Raw genomic sequence first — 23513 nt, 5'->3', positions numbered from 1 at the left:
TTTGAAGGCTTTTAAGCATCCTAAAGCCTATAAAAACACCTTAGAGGAGGAGGAGAAGGGGAAGCAGAGTAGGAAGCAAGGAATTGCTCAAGGAAAGCTGATTGATCCATGTTAGAAGCCGAATTCATCATCAATACTGAAGATCTCCCTTCAAGTTCCTTCAGGGGTTTTGGGTTTGCTTATGTTTTGTTAACTTTATGCTTCTGACGGATCTTGTTATTATTATCTGAATACCTAAGGGGAATGAAACCTAAGACGGATCTTGTTATTATTATCTGAATTGCATGATAAATATTTGACTTGTTCTTAATTATGTGTTCTTAATGCTTGTTTTAATATTCTAGGATATTGATTCGAGTTAAGCTCTTATTTAGAGGAGGAATAGACCCTGTCTAAGAGTAAAATTGTCATAATTAAGCGGAGTTGATTGCGCGCCTAAAGATAGGGCGACAAGATTTTGCTGGATTAGGGTGAAACCTAATAAGGGAATCCATAGATCGAGTTAATGCAATTCTAGGGTGTTAATTAGAAAGATATTTCAATTATTCAACCTAGGGTTAGACGTTATTAGTCTCGAGAAAGATAATATAACTTAAGGATTTCTACGGATCAAGTCAAATGAATAAATTGTCTGATTCAGAGTTAAATAACAAGTGAAGGCTAGGTGGATTTTTCCTTAGGTATTGTCTTAATTAATCGAATTTTTCCAAAAGTATTTTCCTAAATTTTCTTTTTGTGCATTCTTAGTTTAGTAATTAGTTTAGAGAACCAAACCTCTTAATTTTTAGGCTAGATAATAAAAAGGAAGTAAATACTAGTACTTGTGGTTCCTTTGGGTTCTACAATCTGGTCTTGCTGAACTATACTACTGTTCGATAGGTACACTTGCCTTAATCGTGATAGTAAGTTAGTCTCAAGAACGATTCATTCATAAATCTTTAAAACCTGTCACAAATATCATGTACCAAACACCCCGAACAAGATGCCATAGATTTGCCACGGTGCTTTTCATTGCTGGAAAATGAATGATACTGGCTGTTAGAAAGAATCCCACTAAACGGAAAGCCCCCACCTCGGCTTGTACTTGAAGAATCTCATCTTCCTCTTCATTAATCATTAATTCAGCGAATTCTAACTCCATAATTTAAAACAAAACTTGAACGAATGTTTTAATTGGCCAAAGGAATTAAAGAAAGAAATTTGGCAATATCCACCATAAAAAACAAAACAAAGACTTGAAAAAACTAAAAAAACCTAAAACCTTCCAGAGAGAGTAGAAAAAGATGTGCTAGGTAGTAGACAGTCAACTTTATATTTGCTATTGATTCAATTAAGGTAAGTTCGTATAACTGTTAGTTTGAATTATAATTGACTTGTGATTTGGTATGTATGTATATCTTGTAATGAGTGGTTATAGAATGATAATTTTGAATGCTAGATGGACTAAAATTTGAATTATGATATAAATGAGATATATGATTGGAAAATGGGAATTTATACGGCTGAATTGATGAGTATGTCATAAAGTTTAAGGACTAAAAATATGGATATGAATTAAGGGCCGTATGAACTTTGCGAATGACTAGGATGCAAATGACATGTCATTAGAGTTATTATTGTTTCGGGTGCTGGTTTTGAATGTTTTACTGATGGCTAAGGTCCTGCATTTGTTGTAGATTCTTCACAGCTCGTGTGAGCAAGCCCATTTTCACAGCTTATGTGAGCATTATATTCACAGCTCGTATGAGCATCTCTATCCTTAGTATCCAATGTTATTTCACTATAGTTCATTGGGTAAAAACAAGACATATAGAATGGAAATGATAGTATAATTTGTTATAAGTGGATGGTGATATATGTACAAAGTATGTTCACTTGAATATGGTTCATAAGCATCGTAATGTTTTATGTTTATATTGTGAAGGAATTAACCTTGTCCGTTTGTGATTTGCATAGGCTATTAAAGAATACCATGTTACTTAATTGTTTAAATTGTATGTTCAATGCTTGAGTTAAATTAGACTCAAGGAAGTTAGGTTAAATTTTATATGAATTTACTAAGCACTAAATTGCTTACACTTGCTTTGTTTGATTTCTTGTGGATCATCAGAAGTTTTACAATCAGTTGGAATCAAGTCGGAACTTACACTATCCGTTCAACGACAATAATTGTACTATCGGAAGTTATTGAGACTTTTTTTTGGTATAAAATAAATTTAAATGATTACTTAACAAACTATATTAAGCTCGTTAGGATGAAAAATATATGTATATTGTTATTCAAGGCTTAATTAAATCTTGAAGGCATACTTGTAACACCCCCTACCCGTATTCCGAGCCTAGAATAGGGTACAAGGCATTACCGAACTTAATATGATCAATTATGTAAAAATCAGCCATAAAATTTCTTCTAAATTAAAAACTTTCATACATATGTTTAACGTCCCTTATATGGGCCTACGGGGCCCAAAACATACATTCAGGGTGGTTCGGGACCAAACCGTAAACATATGAAACTTTTGCAACACTTAGAAAACTTTTACACTTTGGAGAGTCACACGCTCGTGTTTTCAACCCATGTAACTCTCTGTTTATAACTTCATCACCCTTGTTAGTCGTATACTTCATATAAATAACAAGAAGCGTGTATGGCTCAATTCTCATTAAATTTCTCATATATATATACACAATTTCACGTTTTGTAATCATACAACATATATCACCATATCTCTGTAATCTAAATATATTTTAATAACAACTTATCTTGATTTCATACTATTTCATATTTAAACTTAAATAACCATAGTATTTGAAATATCATCTTTATGCAAATAGTACACATGAGGTATATAATTCCATAATTATGAATAAACACATTTATCAAACATTTTCCATATTCATATATCAATGTCTCATGTCTCCATATATCAATAACAGTCATTTTCATGAATTCCGAGTTCAATTTCATAATTATTTTCCTCGTGTTCAATTTATTCCATGTCGGAACTTTATTCATTAAAACATTTGAATTATCAATACATATGGACATTATATTCAAGATGAACAATTATATTATCACAAATGAATTCATTTATCAACCAAGTTCTATACTCATATCTTATCAACTCGTACTTCCTTGTATTACATAATTCCATGTAACACTTACCAAACTTTGTCAAATTAGTGAACATCTTACGGAATTGAGTACTTCGTTTTCTCGATGCCATAGTTCAACTATGGTCTTACACATCTTCACACAATGATGCCATAGCCCAGCTATGGTCTTACACATATTCATATATCGATGCCATAGCCCAGCTATGGTCTTACACGTAATCACATATCACATATCGATGCCATAACCCAGCTATGGTCTTACACGAATCACATATCTCACTGATGCCATATCCCAGATATGGTCTTATACAGTAGCATATATCACACTGATGCCATATCCCAGATATGGTCTTATACGGAAATCACTTGTCACTTGTAGCTGAAACTACTACTATTCACTGATCAGGTAGCCGGAGCTACCACTTTTCACTGATCAGGTAGCCGAAGCAACCACTTTTCACTGATCAGGTATTTGTCCTTGATCAGATAAGTGTAGCCGAAGCTATCACTTATCACTTTCATTTGTCCTTGATCAGATAAGTGTAGCCGAAGCTATCACTTATCACTTGTTGCCATGGTCCAACCATGGTATTTTCCTTCAATTTATCTTGTCACTGAACTGAAATGCTCAACTTGATCATTTATTCAATTTTCATACTTTTACATTATTCACGATTTTATCATCAATACATATGAAATAACACATCATGAAAATTCATAAAATTAACAAATAATCACTAAAATTTAGCCATATAAACTCACAAGTTCAATTTTTGTATTATAACAATAATCATAATTTTATAATAAATATTCCAAATAAAACATTATATCATTTCTAATCCAACACTTATCGATTATAATCGGGCATGTGATCAATTTATACACGAGTCATTCATATATTTTTTCCTCTTCCTCCTCTCCATCCACATCCTTGGTATAAATAACATACTTGTAAGTAACCTTATCCATAATTTTCACTAATTACTAATGTGAATATTCAGGCTATCCACCCGTGTCGTAGTCACTTAATTATTTATATCTGGAGCTACGGAACTTAAAATTAAGATCCGATAATTTTCTCTGAAAATAGACTCACATATATTCTTACCATAAAAATTTCATAATTTTTTGTTGGGCCAATTAATACAGTTTATTCATTACAATCTCCCCTGTTCTGCTGTCTGATAGTTCTGACCCTTCTTCACTAAAAATTAATTATCTCCTTGTACAGGACTCGAATGATGTTCCCGTTTATTTTTCTTGAAAATAGACTTATTCAGGATTCTAAAAATATAATTTAAGCCCATAATTATTTTTATCCAATTTTTTATGATTTTACAAAGTTAGAACAGGGGAACCCGAAATCGTTCTGACCTTGTCTCACAAAATTTATCATATCTCATGATTTACAATTCCATTGCTTACATCATTTCTTCTATAAGAAACTAGACTCAATAAGCTTTAATTTAATATTTTATTCATCCTCTAATTACATTTCTACAATTTTTGGTGATTTTTCAAAGTTAGATTACTGCTGCTGTCCAAAACAATTTTAGTGCAAAATGTTGATTTCCATTTTGCCCCAAATTTCACAATTCATATAATTTAGTCCTTGCTCAATTAACCCCTCAATTAAGATAATTTTCTCAATTAATACTTTTTCTAGACATTATAAGTTATTTCATAACTATTGAAATTCAGAATTTCTACATAAAACTCTAACTTCAAACTCTTTTACAATTAGGTCCCAAACATTCACTTTCTATTCAATTCTTTCAATAAAATCAGCATATAAACAATTTAAAGCTCTAATTCCATGCCAAATCATCATATGCTTCCAGAAAATATTCATATAAACTTTCAATTTCTTTCATAGAATCAAAAAATAATGAATTTAACAAGTGGACCTAGTTGTAAAAGTCACAAAAACACAAAAAATTCAAGAAATAATCAAGAATTGAACTTAATTGAAGTAAAAATATGAAAAAAAAGCTTAAGGGAACTCTTCCATGGTGTTTTTTCTGATGAGAATGCAGAAAAATAAAGAGAAATCTAGATAATTCCACTTTAGTCCTAGCTTTATTAAGTAAATTTTACAATTTTGCAATTTTTCCCTTAATTCTCCTTATTTTCTTGCTGATTTCATGCCATTTCTGTCCAGCCCAAATAGACCTTGGGTCTATTTCCTTTTTAAACCCTCTTTCTTTTATCATTTAAGCTATTTAATCATTTTCCAAAATTTTACATTTAATACAATCTAGTCCTTTTTGTTCAATTAACTATCAGAACTTTAAAATTTCTTGACGAAACTTTAATACTGACTTATTAACACTCCATAATTATTTATAAAAATATTTATGGCTCGATTTAAAATTCCCGAGGTCTCGATATCTCATTTTCGATTCTAATTATTTTAATATTTATTTTTAGTACACTATTCACTACTTCAAAATTTTTCCTAACTTCACATTTAAATTATACTCACTAAATTAATAATATTTCCTACTCATTTGTCTGATTTAGTGATCTCGAATCACTGTTCCGACACCACTGAAAATTAGGCTGTTAAAATACTTGTCTTCAACTTCAAGAAAACATTACTCTTTTACATTGGAAGACAAAATTTAGCTTTTATCAACCTTTTCAATTTAGAGATTTTTTTTAAAAAAAAGTTGGGGTTTATGTTATTTAATTTAAAAGTAATTATAAAATTGTTAAAAAGATATAAATGTTTTAAAATAATAATTGTTAGTTTTAAAAAATTGTTTATTTTAAATATTTTCAAACAAGTTGATATTTAATTTATTCACGACATCGATTTAGTTAGAAACTTAAATAGTACTAGAATATGGTACAATCAATAAAAATATATTTATGTAAAAATATTTATACAAAACATGGTTTTAATTGAAATGCCAAAATAGACGCCTTAAAAATGTTTAGTGTTTTGAATTCAAGTTTCACCATGTGTTATTTATTTGATCTAAATTATTTATTTTATAGATTTTATATATAAAAATAAAAATTTACACTCATCGTAGTATCTTTTATTTTTTTAAAAGAATGATTTTTAATAAAATTTTAAGTAAATTGGTGTTTGATCAACTAATAGTACCAACTCAACTCAATTAAGGATTTATTTAATTTGTATTATTTGTAGTTCTAATTATTATTTTTCTTTAATTATTTTTTAGGAAAGAAAGAGAGCATAGCTCTTGAAACAATAGTGTTTCTACATTAAAACAAAAAATGCTCGCAACATTGTAAAACTCCGACAACGATGGGGAGGGTGATACCCACTCTAGCGGCGATCGAAATTCTAAAAAAGTGAGATTTAAGGATAATTCTGTTGAAGAAGATACCACCATGGCTGTTGATTCTGAACCACAATAGATTATGTCATGGAAAGATAAATTATTAGGAAGAAACGATGGAGCCTCTGGTTCAGATCGTTTTGCATCTTCTGAAGGGAGTGATAAAGAATTTGAGTTGCTTGAAAGAGATGTTAACACGTCCATCATTGATGGGATTCCTGCTATTGATTTTTCAGATCGTGTTAAGGATATTGTTTTCAAAGAAATGGAATTGACGGTCATCGTCAAACTCCTAAGGTGTAACATCGGTTACAATGCCCTCCATAATCGCATTCTTTTTCTCTAGAAACCTATGAATCCTATTTGTTTAATGGATATTGCCAACGGTTATTTTTTGGTAAAATTTCAGTCTTTCTATAATTATAATAGGGTATTGACTCAAGGACCGTGGATAGTTTATAGACAGTACCTGACTGTGCAACCGTAAACCAAACACTTTAGTCCGTCGCAACCATACCCTAGTGTGGTGCTGGCCTGGATCCGATTGCCGAATCCCTTAGGTTCAGACTTGACGTTCAGACTGATAATCAAACCAGGGATCGATTTTCTAGATTAGCCGTCTACATTAATCTTGATAGGTCACTGATTTTGCAGATTTTTGTTGATGGTGTTGCTCAACGGGTCGAATATGAGGCCCTTTCAACGGTGTGTTTTGCCTGCGGCAAGTATGGACATGTGCAAGAGATGTGTCTATCGTTTGTACCAAACCAAATTCCTGCGGGTCTGGCAAACACAACAGGTAAAAATCTTGATGATCCGACAGTTGTGATGGGCTCTCCTGCGACAAGTAGCTTGGATGGTGGAAAATCGGGTTCACGTGGCAGTGAGAAGAGTTCAAATTTTGGCCATGGATGTTTGTGGATAGAAAGGTTTCACGGCGGTGAAGGCGTGATTCTTCAACGGGGATCTCGGCGAAACAAGTTAAAAATCCCTCCGGATCCAGATTTTCGGCACTGAAAGAGGGAAAGGATTCAAGGGTGGATTCGGGGCAATCGGCTGAAGGATTTTCAAGGGCTAATTCGTTTGATGAAGTGGCTGTCAGTTCATTGAATTTAATTCCTAGGGTTAATAATAAAAATTCTGAAAGTTCTTTAGTGGTTACTGACCAGGGAAAATATAAGGAATTGGGCAGGGGACCCATTTTGAGGGAAAATTTGGGTAGTTATGGAGTGGAGAAATCAGGCTATAAATTCAAAGATAGTTTTGACAAAAGTTTAGGGAAAAGGCCTATGGGGATGGATGAACCAGATAAAAATAATGGGGGTTTTATTGACAATTTATCAAATTCTAATTTGACCATTTCTAGCCTTGCAGGTTTGAAGTAGGCTAATGTACCAAAAAATATTTTTATGAATGACGCAATCAATCAAGGAAAAGTAGGCACTAAAGTGCAGGAGATTTTCGAAGCTGAAGAATTAAAAAAAATAAAAGCACATTACAATCCTGTATTTGATAAATCCGAGGGATTTATTGTTCCTATATCGGGTAACACCCTTGATTCAGGAAAGCACTCAGCAGTAAGTTTTAATAAAAGTGTTTAGTTTTAATAAAAATGTTTACTCTAATCAACAGGATAATCTAGAATTAAGATCAGCGAAATTATTAGATTTGGGTTCGGGTTCGATTTAAATGGTCCCAAAGAACGAAGAAGCGGAGCTAGAGCAAGTGGTAGTCGAAATATTAAGAGAACCTCTTTCATCTTAAGAGGACGAGGGAGTCGTTTTAAACCTTCTGGGAACACGTGTGTTCCTTTAGCTGAGTCTATGGTGGCTATGGCGGAACTATTATCTCCCCAAAATCTCAGCAAAAACTCGAATATCGAAGGTGATGGTGCAGGATCAAAATCAGAATGCAACCTTGGCATTGAAAACTAGGTATGATCCCTCAATTTTTAATTATTATTTTTTATGAATATCTCTATTTTTTCGTAGAATTGTCAGGGTTGTGCAAGCGTTAAATTCCCTAGAAATTTTCGGGAATATAATATGGAGTACAAACCAGATATTGTTAGTTTGCTTGAATCGAGAGTTAGTAGGTCCAAGGCTGATAGCATTATTGCAAAGTTGGGTTTTCAATATTCCCATCGCGTGGAGGCCATCGGTTTCTCAGGGGGTATTTGGCTAGGTTAGAGAGATTTTGTTCACCTTGAAGTGGTCCGTAGTCACCCGCAATTCATTTAGACTCGGGTTTGGCAATTGTCATTGTCACATCCTATTTTCATCGCTTTTGTCTATGGGAACCCAAATAGACAAAAACACCAATTTCTTTGGAATGAGTTGAGGAATACTAATCTTATTGGCTAGATCCCTTGGATTGCTATTGGTGATTTCAACGCAATCCTTTATTCTTCTGAGAAATCTGGGGGTCTTGCCAGGGGCAGGAGATGCCCTCATTTTGGGGATTTTGTTGCTTCTACTGAACTTCATGATTTAGGGTTTAGAGGGCCTCCCATAAAGGTTTTCTGTTTGAGAGGTTAGATCGTGCTTTGGGCAATGAAGCTTGGATTTGCAATTTTCCTAATTGCATAGTTACTCACCTTCCTAAGATTAAGTCGGATAATCATCCTATCCTCTTACTTCTTAATCCAAGTACTTCGGTATCCCGAGGAAGGCCTTTTAGATTTTTGGCTGGTTGGGTTGAGCATCCAGATTTTGATGACTTTCTGAAAGAAAATTGGAATTTCTCTGGTAATATGTCTGATTCTCTTGGAAAGCTCACTCATAATCTTAAGGAGTGGAATAAACAAGTTTATGGAAACATTACTACGCGCAAGAGATATCTTATAAAAAGAATTGCTACCATTCAGGGGGAAAGGGATTTCTCTAGTTCTTCCCATCTAAATCAAGTGGATTTGACTCTTTGTCAAGAACTTGAGAGTGTTCTTCATCACGAAGAATTACTTTGGAAGCAAAAAGCAAGGTGTGATTAGTTGACATTGGGAGACTGAAAAACAATTTTTTTCATACCCGTACTTTGCGAAGAAGGAAAAATAATCGTATTATTGCTATTCGTAATTCTAATGGCAATTGGATTTATGATCCTGATACTATTGAAGGTGAGGCAAATGAGTTTTTTCAAAGGCTATATCGAGAAATTCCTCAGCCTTTGGGCAATTTTCTTCCTAGTGGTTTTCCTCAGCTTGACTTGGTTGATATTAGCTTTTTGGGGAGACTGGTATCGAATGTGGAGATTAAGGAGGCTCTTTTTTATATGGCTCCTCTTAAAGCTCCTGGCAGTGACGGTTTTCATGCACTTTTCTTCCAAAAGCAGTGGGACACTATAGAGGGAGATATTTATGATTGGGTTCAGAAGGTCTTTGATGGAAATTCTATTAACCCTGATTTGAATAATACTTTGATCATCCTTGTCCCAAAGGTTCCAAATCTGGATGCTTTTGGTCAATTCTGGCCTATTAGCCTTTGCTCGGTTCTTTATAAGTTGACGATGAAGGTAATAGCAAATCGTTTTAAACATATCTTCCCTAAAATTATCGCGCAAGAGCAAGCTGGCTTTATAGCTGGAAGAAATATTAATGATAACATTGTCTTAGCTCAAAATTTTATTTATGCCATGCGAAACTAGAAGAAACAAAAATAAATGGCAATTAAAATTGATTTGGAGAAGACCTATGACAGAGTTAATTGGGAATTCATTGCTGGCTCTCTCCGAGCTGCAGGTATCCCTGATTATCTTAATAATGTTATTATGTCCTCTATTACTAATTCTACTAAGCAGGTTATGTGGAATAGAGCTCCGTTATCTAAATTCAAACCTGTTAGAGGAATTCGTCAATGGTGTCCCCTTTCTCCCTACCTTTTTGTGCTTTTTATGGAGTGGCTTGGGCATTTGATACAGTGTGCTATTTCAGAAGGTGAGTGGAACCCTATTAGACTTGCTAGAAATGGGCCTGTTATCTCGCATTTATTTTTTGCAGATGATTTGGCTATATTCAGTAAAGCTGATTCGACGCATAGTGGAGTTTTAAAAACCATTCTGGATAATTTTTGTGCGATGTCGGGCACAAAATTAATGCTAGGAAGACCAACATTTTCTTTTCAAAAGGAGTGGATGATAATACGGTGGATACGATTAGCACTATGTTTGCCTTTCAGCGTGTAACAGCCCGATTTTGGGCCTAGTCAAAACAGTAGTTTCGGAACCACTAACCCGAGGTCAGAGAAATTATTTTTTAATATTATTTTATGTGTTATAGCTTGAATATATTAGTGCATGAAAAATTTGGTGAAATTTTAGTGATTGCTAGCTTAATTTCGAAAAAAAGGACTAAATCGCATAAGGAACAAATGTTTTGTTTCACTAGCTAAATGTGTCAAATAGTTATGAAACATTAAATTAGAGGTCTTTATTGAGTAAATATACCAATATAATATTAATGGCTGGACATGGAGCCTTAATTCAAGGGATGTTCAAATGTTAGGTGACTTAATTGATAAAAAAAATAATAAACCTAAAGACTAGCTATCATCTTTTTCGTTCCTTCTCTTCACCACCGAAAATATCAACCATTTTAGAGGTTTTGGAGCTCCAAAATTTCAGCCACTCTTTACTCTTGCAAGTAAGTGATTTTGATGATCTTTCTTAATGATTTTTGTATTTTTAGGACCCTTGTAGCATAAGCTAACTAATGTGGGGACTATTTTGCAAAATGGTTGAGAGTCTAGGGTTTTTCCATGATAGTAATCATGTTGATTTCTGAAATTTTATGGAAGAAAATGAATTATGATTGCTAAATAAATAACTTTTGTAAAATGGTTATCATGAAAACCCTAACTAAGGATCATTTTGTATAAGTTATGAATTATGTGGTAAATGTGTGAAATAATTGGAATTTTGGGCTGCTTCTAGTATAAAAAGAATTCGGCTAGGCTTGCTTTGTAACTATCTGAATTTTACAGTTATCGAAAAAGTGTATTTTTAGGTCTTCGTTTCTGAAAAATAGATTTGAAAATATTTATTAAAAATATTTACGAAGTTAATTGAGTGGTTAATTAGAGTTTAAATAAGTGAATTAGCTTAAATTAAGGATAATTGGATAAAAGGATTAAATTGAATATAGTGTGAAAGTTTAATTATAGAATAAAGAAAATTGAAAGGACTAAATAAGTAAATAAGCCAAAGTGAATGCCAAGTGTGTGATAAAAATAAAATACATGTGTACTAAATATTATACATACATTTGTAATATATGTATGTATTTGCTTATTATTTAAGTAAATATTAATGTATTTATTGATATTATATGATAAATAAATTCAAGTAAGACAAATGTATGGTGCATATGGTGACATGTGTGATATTAATATACATACATTTGTAAAATACATGTATATTTACTTATTTGATAAGTATATTATTAAATTATATATTACTATTAAGTAAAAGATATTTTTATAATAAATAGATTAGAGAAAAACAAGTGTAATAATATAAATGGATACAAATGTTAAAAGAATATTTGTTATTAAATAGATTTTTATAATAGATATTTATTAAGTTATTATATATATATATATATATATATAATGGTTTAATGAAATAAAGAAAGAAAAGAATAGAAATAGAAACAGAAAGCCAAACGAAACAGGGAAGGAAAGAAAGAAAAAGAGGAAAGAAAGAAGATAAGGGAAATTAAAGGTTTGAAGCTTGGAAGTTTAATAGGTAAGTCAATTTAGCCCTTTTTTTACTTAATTTTGATGTTTTAGAAGCCTTGGAACAAGATTTTGATAAAGTTAAGTTGATATTTTGAAAGATAGCTAATTATTAGACATTGTTCATGTTGAACAAAAAAGATGAATTAAGGGCTAAATTGATAGAAATTGAAGTTAGAATTGATTAAAGGATTGAATTGTAAAGTAATTCATAAGTTTTGAATGGTAGAGACTAAATTGAAAGAATTTCAAAATTATGGTTCTATGGTGAAATTAAAGGGCTAAAATTAGTTTAAAGTGAAAATTGAATGAAAATATTGAGTTAAATGTGAAGAATAAAAGTTAGTTTCAGTTTAGAGACTAAATGGGAATTTAGGCAAAAGATGAATAAAAATTGAAATATTCCAAATGAAAATCGAATGGTAGTGTATTGATAACATTTAATTAATGTCTGTATTGTACTGCACTAACTGGTAATGTCTCGTAACCCTATTCCGGCGATAGTATAGGGTTAGAGGACGTTATATGCTTAGTGAGAAAATTTGATGAAAATCAATTTACGAGCCTAGGGGTAAAATCATAATTTTTGTGAAAGTCTAAGAGCAAAAGGGTCATTTTTCCAAAAATGTGGTTTGTAAAATGTCTTGATTAATGTGGTGATTAAATTAGTAAATTTTATCATTATAGATCAAGAAATACGAAATCCAGACCTAGACTAGGGGAAAGCCAAGCTAGTAGATTAAAAACCGATTAGTCGTCCACATTTTGTATACCGAGGTAAGTTGTATGTAAGTAAGGCAACTTTATCATTATTATGTATTGAATGATTGATTTCGCATAATATGGTTGAATATGCTTATGAATAATGGATGGTGAATTTAATATGGAAAATTCTCGGTTGAACCTAGGAATAAATTGGATATCCGTGCCATGACATTTGGGTGATATGTGAGCCAGTGTAAGACCATGTCTGGGACATGGCATCAACATTGTTATGTGAGCCAGTGTAAGACCATGTCTAGGACATTGCATCGGCATTGTTATGTGAGCTAGTGTAAGACCATGTTTGGAACATGGCATTGACGTTGATATGTGTGCTAGTGTAAGACCATGTCTGGGACATGACATCGGCAACATTTGAGAGCTAGTGTAAGTCCATGTCTGGGACATGGTATCGGCCTCAACATGTGAACTAGTGTAAGACCATGTCTGGGCCATGACATTGGTAATTTACCCTCTTGTGTGAGGCTTATAGGATATCTTTTAGTATTCCAAATGGTTTCACGAGTTATTTAAAGTTTATGATAAAAATATGGAATGATAGAATCATGTTGTGAGTGGTATAGGTTCTTTTTCAAAATTCATGAGATATGAGTCTGGTTATGATGCTTTAATAGTAAGGATAACATTGAGTAAGTTCTATCTATGAGGATGATTTCGGGACGATCTTGTAATCTTTGACTAATACTTGTGATGTATAAGTATGTAGTGAAATCTACGCTTGTTAAATCAAGAATGTTTGTTGGTTTATAATATGTTATGTGTTTAAATATAAATGGTTGATGTTGTTACTTATTTTCATGCAACTTACTAAGCTTTACGCTTACTCCTTCTCTTTTCCACTTTCTTATAAAGTGCCAAGCTAGCTCAGGGATCTAAGGGACGTTGGAGCCACTGATTACACTATCAACTAAAGCACTCAGTATAGTTAGACTTAACATTTTGAATATAGCATGTATAGGATTCTCGGTCTTTTTATTAGTGCCATAATGTTTTAGCCAAATATGTTGGCTTGTCATGAAGGATTGATTCATTTTGTATAAGGCTGTGGATGATGGCCAATGTTTGCTATTGCTAAATGAAATTGATGAAGATTTTCATGGATGTGGTTTTTGAATGGTTTGTATGTGAAAGAGAATAGCTTGGAAATGATGTGTCAATGTTTATATTGGTATTATTTGATGTTTGGTAGGTCGGTGTAAGTAAGGGTGACCAAAAAGGCTTGGTAAATAGCCTTGTTTTTGTCCACATGGGTAGACACACGGTCTGCCCTATGGGCGTGTAGTTAGGCCGTGTATCCCCTGCACCTAAATTTGACATAATAGAATACCCAGAGGTAACCACATGGGCGGAGACACGGCCGTGTATCTCAACCGTATGAAAGACACGGCCATAGAACACGAGCGTGTGCCTTGGCCTTATGCTCCCAAATTGTTGCTAGCATCAGAAACAAAATGTCAAGGTTTTAGTACACAAGCTGAGACATGGGAGTGTCATGGCTGTGTGAGGGACACGAGCTAAAGACACGGACGTGTGCCAGGCCGTGTGAAAACCCCTGTAGGTTTGAATTGAGAAATAAATCCACATGGGTTAGGGACACGGGCAGTCCCAATGTGCTTAGGCCGTATGAGCCACACGGTCCTTCAGCATGGCCATATTAAGAGGACATACGGGCATGTGTCCTTATTTTCAGTGAAATTTTCAAAAGTTTTCAAGAGTCCTAAATTAGTCTCGAACCGCTTTTAAAGTATGTTATGGGCCTCGTGGGATCATGTTAGGGACTTAAAGATGAAATTTGAAAAGTTTTTAATTTAAACGAACTTTTATAACTCAGAAATGTATGTTTGCATGTGTTAAGATAAGTAACGCCTTGTACCCTGTTCCGCCGTCGAACACGGGTAAGGGGTGTTACATAGTGTGTTCATAATCTTAGCCATTATCTTAGAGTTCCTATTTTTCATTAGAGGGTTACGAGTAGCACTCTACAGTTCATGGTAGAAAAAGTACGTGGTAAGCTTTAAAGTTGGGAAGCCAAAAAGCTTCCTTTAGCGGGGCGTGTCACTTTGGCGCAATCAGCCCTTTTATTTTTCCCTAGCTACTTTAAGCAATCCATGATGATACCCAGGGAAACTTGTGATGGTATTGAAAATGTGGTTAAACATTTTATCTGGGGGTCCTCCGAGGGGAAAAGAAAGATGTCTCTGGTTGGTTGGGATTCCATTTGTCAACCTAAAATGTGAAGGCTTAGGTTTAAGAAAGCTCTATGATCAGAATATTTCTTTTTTTAATGAAACTGGGCTTTAAATTGGTGTCAGACAAGGAATATTTTTGGATTCGTGTGATTAGATCGAAGCACCAAATGAAATATGAGTTACCAGTCAGCATTGAGAAGAATAGGAGTTTTTTTCTTTGGAAATCTCTATCCAAAATTTGGTTGTTACTTTTAGAAAACTTACATTAGTCCATTGGAGATGGTCACAAAATACAGTGCTGGAAGGATAATTGGATTCCAGGCATCGGCCCTCTATTAAGACATTTTCCCCCTAATATCAGTCTAAATTCTGATTGCCTTTTGCATGAGATGACTACTGAAAATGGATTGTGGAATCTGAGTATTTTCAAGTTTGGGTATCAGAAGATGTGATTTAGGCTATTAAGGGTATCCCTCCTCCTCATCCTTCTGAAGGTCCTGATAGAATCTCTTGGAGTCGTACTTCGTCTAGTGTTTTTTTTGTTATATAAAGTCCTTAACGAAGGAGATTGGCATCCGAGAGATGAGAAAAAGAAAATTGTTTGGGAGTGTCCTGTCCCTCAACGGGTTCGTATCTTTATTTGGACAATCTTAAAGGGAATAATTCTAAATAATGTTGAAAGAGTTAGGAAGGGTCTCTCTGATGATTCCTTTTCTCTTATTTGTGGGCATTACTCGGAAGATTCTTTACATATTCTACGTGATTGTCCTGCTGCTAAGGACGTATGGCTTCAGGTCAATCCAGGTAAGTACCTATCCAATTTTTTCTCTATTCTCTCTCAGGATTGGATTCTTCTTAATTTGCAGGTTAATAGGTCAATTCACGAGGGGGGAGCTAGTTGGGCTTGTATTTTTGGTTTCCTTATTTGGCGTATCTGGAAAAATTGAAACTTATACATTTTTCAAGGTAAACCTTGGAGCTCAACAGAAATTGTTCAAGGTTCTTATAGCTAGGCGATTCAACTTTTCGCCTTTTCTCAAGCAACTCCTTCCGTCTGCCTTGATCATTTCTCCAAAGCTCCTAACATGGAGGAACGAGTATTTCTTAACACTGATGGAGCAGTGCAAATGAATTCTAGACTTACTGCAGCTAGGGGCATTGTTCGTGACAAAGAAGGAAATTGGATCGTTGGATTCTATCTATTTCTCAGTAAATGCTCAGTTTTTGATGCAGAGCTTTGGGGCATTCTTGATGGTCTCAATCTTGTTCAACGAAGAGGCTACGATCAAGTTATCATTTCTGATAGCTTGGAAGTAGTCAAAGCCATTCTTGGAAGTTCACATACAAATTCTAATTCTGCTCTGATTAGGCGCATTCATAATATTTTATCTTAGGAAAATCAGTGGATTCTACGGTATATTCCGAGGGAACAAAACCAAGCTGCGGATTGTTTAGCTAAGTAAGCTCTGTTCGAAAAAGCCAATATGCAAGTGCTTGACATACCTCCGGGGAAGACTCGTAGCTTTATTGATAGGGATAAGTCTATAAGTGTTACCTACTCTCAATCATTATTTTTGTAATTTCTTAAGATCTTTTATTTCACCAAAAAAAATAGTGTTTCTACATTACACAATTTCTCTACTTTAAAACTAATTAAAATAAAGATTTAATTAATTAAAATTTAATAATAAATAGACAAAATATTAAAATTAAAAATAATTAATAATTAAATAAAAACTTTTTCAAATATAAAATTTTATTTAGTCATTGTTTATAAAATAAATTGTTAAAAGATAGTTATTTTTTAAAAGGATTCAAAGTAAAATTTAAAAATATTAAAAATAATATAAATTTATCCAAAAAATTATGAAATATTTAAAACTACTTATAATTTTTCTCTACCTTTAAAAATAAAAATAATACCATTTAATGCATTCAAAATTTCTTCTCCTATACTGATAATAATAACAATGTCACTCAAACTAAGGCTTATAAATTTATCAAAATCTAAGCATAAATATAATAAATACTTTTGGCCAAAAAAATAACTCCATGGACAACGTAGTCGTTTTGAAGACTCCAAGTTGCAAACGGAAAAACGCAGAGACTAAAATCTACTCAAAATCTAATACAAAGCGAAGCGCTTTAGTTAAAAGGAGCCGAAAACTAATTCAGTGAGTTCATTGATTCCTCTAAACTCAGAGAAAATTCGACTATGGAGCACGAAACGCATCGGCAAGGAAACCCTACTGACCCAAACGCTGATCAAAACGCTGCTTTGATCAATTCTTTCATTGAAATCACTTCTTCTTCTAAAGAAGAAGCCCTTTTCTTTTTGGAATCTCATCAGTGGGACTTAGACGCCGCCGTTTCGACTTTCCTTGACAGCAATTCTACCGCCGCACTACAACAACCACCGACCTCACCGCCTGTTTCTGGCGTTGGTGGTGTTAACAACTCTGCTTCTCCTTCGCAGTCCGATTCCCCTGATTACTCTCCCTCTCAATCGCCTTCTCGGTCTCGTTCTCCTTCTCCTGCTCGACCGGCTCGTCCTCCTTATGCGCTTCGGTCGCGCCGTAACGATAAGAAGCCGTCTGGTAGCGGTGGGAATAACGCTCGTGGAGTTCGAACCCTAGCTGATCTGAACCGGACACCTCCTGGTGGGTCCGATAGTGATTCTGATGAAGGACAGGATTATTTCACCGGCGGTGAAAAAAGGTTTAATTTCTTACTTTGGATTTTAATTTTTTTTTTTTGTTAGGGAAATATATATTTTTTTAAAATTCCTTATTTGGGACTGAGCAGTGGGATGGTGGTTCGAGATCCTTCGAAGCATCGTGATGTGGATTCGATTTTTAATCAAGCGAGACAAGCTGGAGCGGTTGAAGGATCTGACGATTACTTCCGGCCATCGTCTTCGAACACGAGAAGCTTTAGTGGGACGGCGAGATTACTCTCCGGAGAAACCGTGGCACCTCCTCCTCCTCCGCCACCTGAAGTTTTCACTCACAATATTACTTTTTGGAGGAATGGTTTTACAGTTGATGATGGGCCTTTGCGTCAGCTGGATGATCCTGCCAATGCTACCTTCTTGGAGGTAAATACTAATATATTCTGATAATTTTTATATATGCATTGTATATATATATTCGCTTGTTTGATGAATTACAAGGCTTTAGTTCTTAGGTATATTGTATATATATTTGTGTTTGGTAATTTGAAGAATTTAGCTGTCAAAGACTTTAGGATTGTGTCCTTTAGATGTTTGGGTTTTATATCAATTAGCTTTTGAGATGTAATGTTGTGACAGTTTCTCGGGACTGAAGCTTTCCGGGTTTTACCTGCCTTTTCAGATGTTTTGCTCTTAGTCGATTCGATATTTGATTTTGGACCTTGGGTTTATTTGCTGCTATTTCTCTATGTTTGTTAGTTGATTCAGCAGTTGAGTAATGGAAGTTTCATTCATAGAAATCGAGGTGGTTACATGTTTGAATAATCTTTTGGCTTTCAAGATAAGTTCCATCTTAAAATATTATGCTTGTGAGTTTGCTTCTCTGCCTGTGCTTCTTGTTCGGTTTTGCTTACTCTAAAATTGAGGCGATTACATGTTTGAACAATCTTTAGCTTTTGAGATAAGTTCGATTTTAAAATGTTATGCGTGTGAGTTTGCATCTCTGCCAAGGCTTCTTGTTCGGTATTTGCTGACTCTAGAATTGAGCTGCTTACATGTTTGAACAATCTTTAGCTTTCGAGATAAGTTTGGTTTTAAAATGTTATTCATGTGAGTTTGCTTCTCTGCCTGTGCTTCTTGTTCAGCATAGATTGCCATATGCTTACTGTAAATTAAGGTTATTACATGTTTGGATAAGCTTCATTTTGAGAGAAGGTTGATTTTCAAGTGTTATGCATGTGAGTTTGCATCTCTGCCAGTGCTTGTTCGTATAGTTTGCGTTATGCTTACTCCTAATCACACTTCAATGCAGAGTGTGATGGGTTCTCAATGTCCAAAAGAGCTCGAACCAGCTGATCCGAGAACAAAAGTGGATCTTCACCTCTTTAGACGGGATGAAAACTATTCCGTGCGTCCTTTATTTCTCCTCTTATAAGTTATTCGTATCTGTTCTTTTGCCTGTTTCTGCATTTACGTTCCTTTCATACTATTTTTGTACAGGAACCAAATAGACGCCAAAGTGCGTTTCAAGGTGTTGGAAGAACCCTAGGAAGTAGCAGCCCGAGCCCTACTCCCTCTGAGTCAACTGCTGCAGCCGGTAATATCATCACTGCACCAGCGCCATCAATGGGCCTGGTTGTGGATACATCATTGCCAACAACCTCTATTCAGCTGAGGTTATCGGATGGTACGCGCATGATCTCACGATTCAATCACCATCATACGATCAGAGACATTCGTGGCTTTATAGATGCATCACGGCCTGGCGGAGCAACAAACTATCAGTTACAGACAATGGGGTTCCCTCCTAAACAGCTCACTGATTTGGACCAAACAATAGTGCAAGCCGGCATTGCGAACTCAGTTGTTATCCAGAAATACTAGCCCAAGGTTTTATTTTTAATTTTTTTTTCCCTTTGTTTCCCATTTTATTTTAACGAGTCCATGCAAAACATTATGTGCACATTGAACATTATTCACGAAACTTTGCCCTCTTTTATGTTAGAATTGTTTTAGTTGCTATAATAGCAACATTGTCAACTACTGGTTGTTGGAAGCAAGCCGGTCGAAGAAGGAGTCGGTTGGTCCGGTGGTCATAACTGGATTTAATCAAATTGCTTCAAACTGGGCTGGGTTGAATCGAGTGTTTATGTTTAAATGAGGGTTGTTATTTGAAATACGTATTAGGCCTATTATTTTAAAAGTTTAGCTCAAATTTTACATTTCAACCCAACCCCATTTGAACAACCCAAAAACTTTACATCTTTGGAATAAAAAAACTACTGCTGGTAAATTTATTTTCAGCTGTACAAATTTGATCTTCTTAACTGGATTTTTTTAAAAATGTACCGATTTAATATAGTTTAAAACAAATCAATATGTTTTTGTTAGATGAAGTGTTAAATTTATTGCTCAGTTACTTCATTCATTTATTTATTTATTTTAATTATTTGTGTTTATATTTTCTACAAATTTATAGATTTTTCATTTTTTAAAACTTTAAAATTCCAAACATGGTTAAACTTGATTGAATCAAAACTCAATTTAATTATATTTATTGGTTCGGTTTTTACAACATTGAAACTAATACACTAAACTGGCTAAAATGTCTAATAATTTGACAAAATCATTTGATGAGTTGGATTTAGCTTCAGCTGCATTTTATATTTTGTTTGAATAAAGCAATAAATGAAAAGTTAAAAATCTTGATTAATAGTTCAAGTGCATTAAAGATTATAAATTTAGATTCTGAAAATGTATTATCAATTGATTTACCAGTTAATATACAGAATAGCAATTTCATTAATATTGAATCGCCTAAAATTATTTATTAAAAAAATTGGAAATTTATGTTTTGAAATAATTTTGAAGACCCCAGTGAAATGAAATTTTCAAACAAAGTAAAACCATTTATTACCGAATCGGAATAAATCCTACCCGATTCATGATGATATAAAAAAAGAACATTAATTGTATGGTTGTTGGTATGTAATAATGTTGCTATTAAAACCCACCATTAAAGACCTGGTCACAGTGAGTCAGGAACTGAGTGAACCCGCCTTGAAACACACTCTCCACACATTTTAAAAAAAAAAAAAACCAATTTCAAAAAAGAAAAACACACACACACATTGGGTTTCGTGTTTTAGCTTTGAATTCCAAATCAGAATCGCATTCAGTGCCAAGCAAGTAACAAGAAAAAATATGATGGTTCACAAAGCTGCGATAATATTCTCTCATCGTTCACTTTCCTAGAAAAACTGAGTTCAAAGCAAATTACGTTGAAACTACTTTCATGTATATATGATTATATGCATACTATTAAGAAAAATTTTGAGTTTAATCTATTAAATTCATGTCTACCTTCTGTACAATATCTCTAAAGCCTTCTAAACAAACTAATTCTATGTATAATAATTTGTGATATCGTCACTGATATCATCCAAAAATATGCTTATACAGCATTTTAATAAAATAAAATAAAAAAAAAAAGAAAAGAAAAAGAGAGAGATATTATCTGCAACTTTTTTTGTTCTTGAATTTCATCGCTTGTTGTGTAATGGATTCGAACCAGTTGGAACCCTTCGTTTTTCTTCACCGAATTGCATGCTGCTGGGTGGTTGGCCTTTGAAACCGGTTGGTTGAAAAACATGTCGACGAGGTTGTCTGCTATGTGAAACAGTACTACCAGATGATGCTGTTTTGATCTTGGAAGTAAACAAGAAGAAAATAAGAACAATGGAGCAAAGCTGAAAGCGATTCATGGTGTTTTCTTTTGAGAGGGATTTCAAGGTACTATAATGGTAAAAGCCAGGGTTGATATTATTATATAATATATAGAGCAAAGCATATTGGTCCATATATGTTATATATAATTGGTGATTTTTATGTTTGTGGTAGGGTCATGGGATTGGTCACCGTTGGATTAAGATCATGTGGTAAAAAAAGGTGGTGACTGGCTGTGACGGTGGGGTGCGGTGGTTGCACCATTGAATAAGGGGGTGGTGGGAGGGTGGATAATGACACTTGAAATTTTCCACATATAAATTCTTATGTGAGGAAAAGAAAGAAAACACTTGGAGTGGAGGGGAAGTGAAGGGATTTGCCATTGTTGTGACTTTGAATTTCCTATTTCTACTACTTATAACAAGGACATTTTGGTTATTAGACACCGATAAAAAAACTAGAGTTTTAATGATGTACTATTATTTGATTCGTTAACTGTATATAAAACTAATCACTGTTAGTATAAGAAATATAAAATTAAAATTACTCTCAACAACTTCTTTAAAACTCTCCCAACCTATTACTTCTATTAATTTTATTATCCATCACTTTACTAATTCTCCAACTTATCAATTACTACTTATCATTATAGTCAATGTTACAAAGTTTAATTTTTGTCTCGACCTTTTCTTTTTATTGATAGAGTATAAGCTTGCCCAAAAGTAATTACAGCAGCATGAATGCATAAAATGCTTCAAAATAAAGATGGTAATGGATGTTGGAATTTGGGTCTTTCTTACAAATAAAAAATGACAAGTGTTGTCTTATAATTGTTGGGATTTCCCCAACAACGGTCATCCCCATTACTCTCTCTCTATATATATATGCTTCTGGAAGAACATTCAACTGCCAAAATAACCAGTTGAAAAACCCTAGCTTTCATGACCATGTTAAAAAAATCATATATACTATAACAACCCTCTTTATCTTCATTTTAGTCTTGTTGAAGTATTTTCAATTCTTACTAAATAAGTCTATAAAGTGTTGTTGGTATAGAGTAGGTAATCCCTTTAACAAATCTTTAACAAATATATTTAAGTGTCTAAATATTTGATACATTTATAAAACGAAGCAACTCGTGGAATATTTAAAAAAACAAATCATATACATTGCACATAGTTGACTTGAACTTGTATCTTATAGCATATAAGATAATTATGAGCGAGAATGCTAACAACTTAGATTGGTAGGTTCAGACCATCAACAAGTCTCATTCGTATGTTGTATTCATACTCCATCCGTCCCACTAAAATCATCATATTTTAACTTTAGATTTCCTTTTATTTAAGATTTATTATTGATAAAATTTATAAATATATTTATTTTAAAAATTAAACGAAATAATTTTTAAATATCTTGCTCATATAATTAATTATAATATTTAACATAATTAACACCAAAGTTTAAAATTTTGATCTAGAAAATATAAAATGACATTTTAATTGAGATAAATGAAAATATTATAATTGTTGATATTTAGTACAACAAGGGAAGAGGAGAAGAAGGGACAAGGAAGAGATTAAGGTAGTGCAATAGAGACCAATTCACTTGTAGGAGCCGAAAGTCGAAACAATGATAAGAGAACAAGCTAATTGAAAGGCAAGTGCTAAAAGTAACTTTAAGGTGCTAAAAGGTCGATCCCTTGTTCATAGTTTTCTAGTGTATGTATAGGAAAGGTTCCTTTACCCATCGAATGATATGGCTACATAAACAACCAATCCCGTTAAATGCTTAATGGATAATCATAGCCACGTATCATAGGATTCTATCAATATAAGTGACAGTTGCCAGACGTACGAACGTCTTGACTAGAAATACTGCAATAAAAATATATAAAATAGAATAGTGGTGTCCACAAGTATGTAAGTCAAATTGTAATATAGTAAAGTTTACAACGAAATATTTCTAGAAATATTTCGAGGAT

General features: G+C 33.6%; 1 protein-coding gene across 1 annotated transcript; it reads left to right on the top strand.

The window, feature by feature from the left end:
- Positions 1 to 17158: 17158 nt before the first annotated feature.
- On the top strand, positions 17159 to 19810 carry LOC108476546 (plant UBX domain-containing protein 4-like). The gene is made up of 4 exons (XM_017778813.2): positions 17159 to 17850; positions 17938 to 18229; positions 19116 to 19211; positions 19304 to 19810. Exons 1-4 carry the CDS (start codon positions 17348 to 17350, stop codon positions 19685 to 19687), a joined length of 1275 nt encoding a protein of 424 aa, XP_017634302.1. The 5' UTR covers positions 17159 to 17347; the 3' UTR covers positions 19688 to 19810.
- The last annotated feature ends 3703 nt before the right edge of the window (positions 19811 to 23513 follow it).

The sequence above is a fragment of the Gossypium arboreum genome, chromosome 7 (assembly GCF_025698485.1).
Source record: "Gossypium arboreum isolate Shixiya-1 chromosome 7, ASM2569848v2, whole genome shotgun sequence".
Lineage (NCBI taxonomy): Eukaryota > Viridiplantae > Streptophyta > Magnoliopsida > Malvales > Malvaceae > Gossypium > Gossypium arboreum.
Note: the sequence above shows the minus strand (reverse complement) of the source record. Positions and strands in the feature narration are given on the sequence as shown.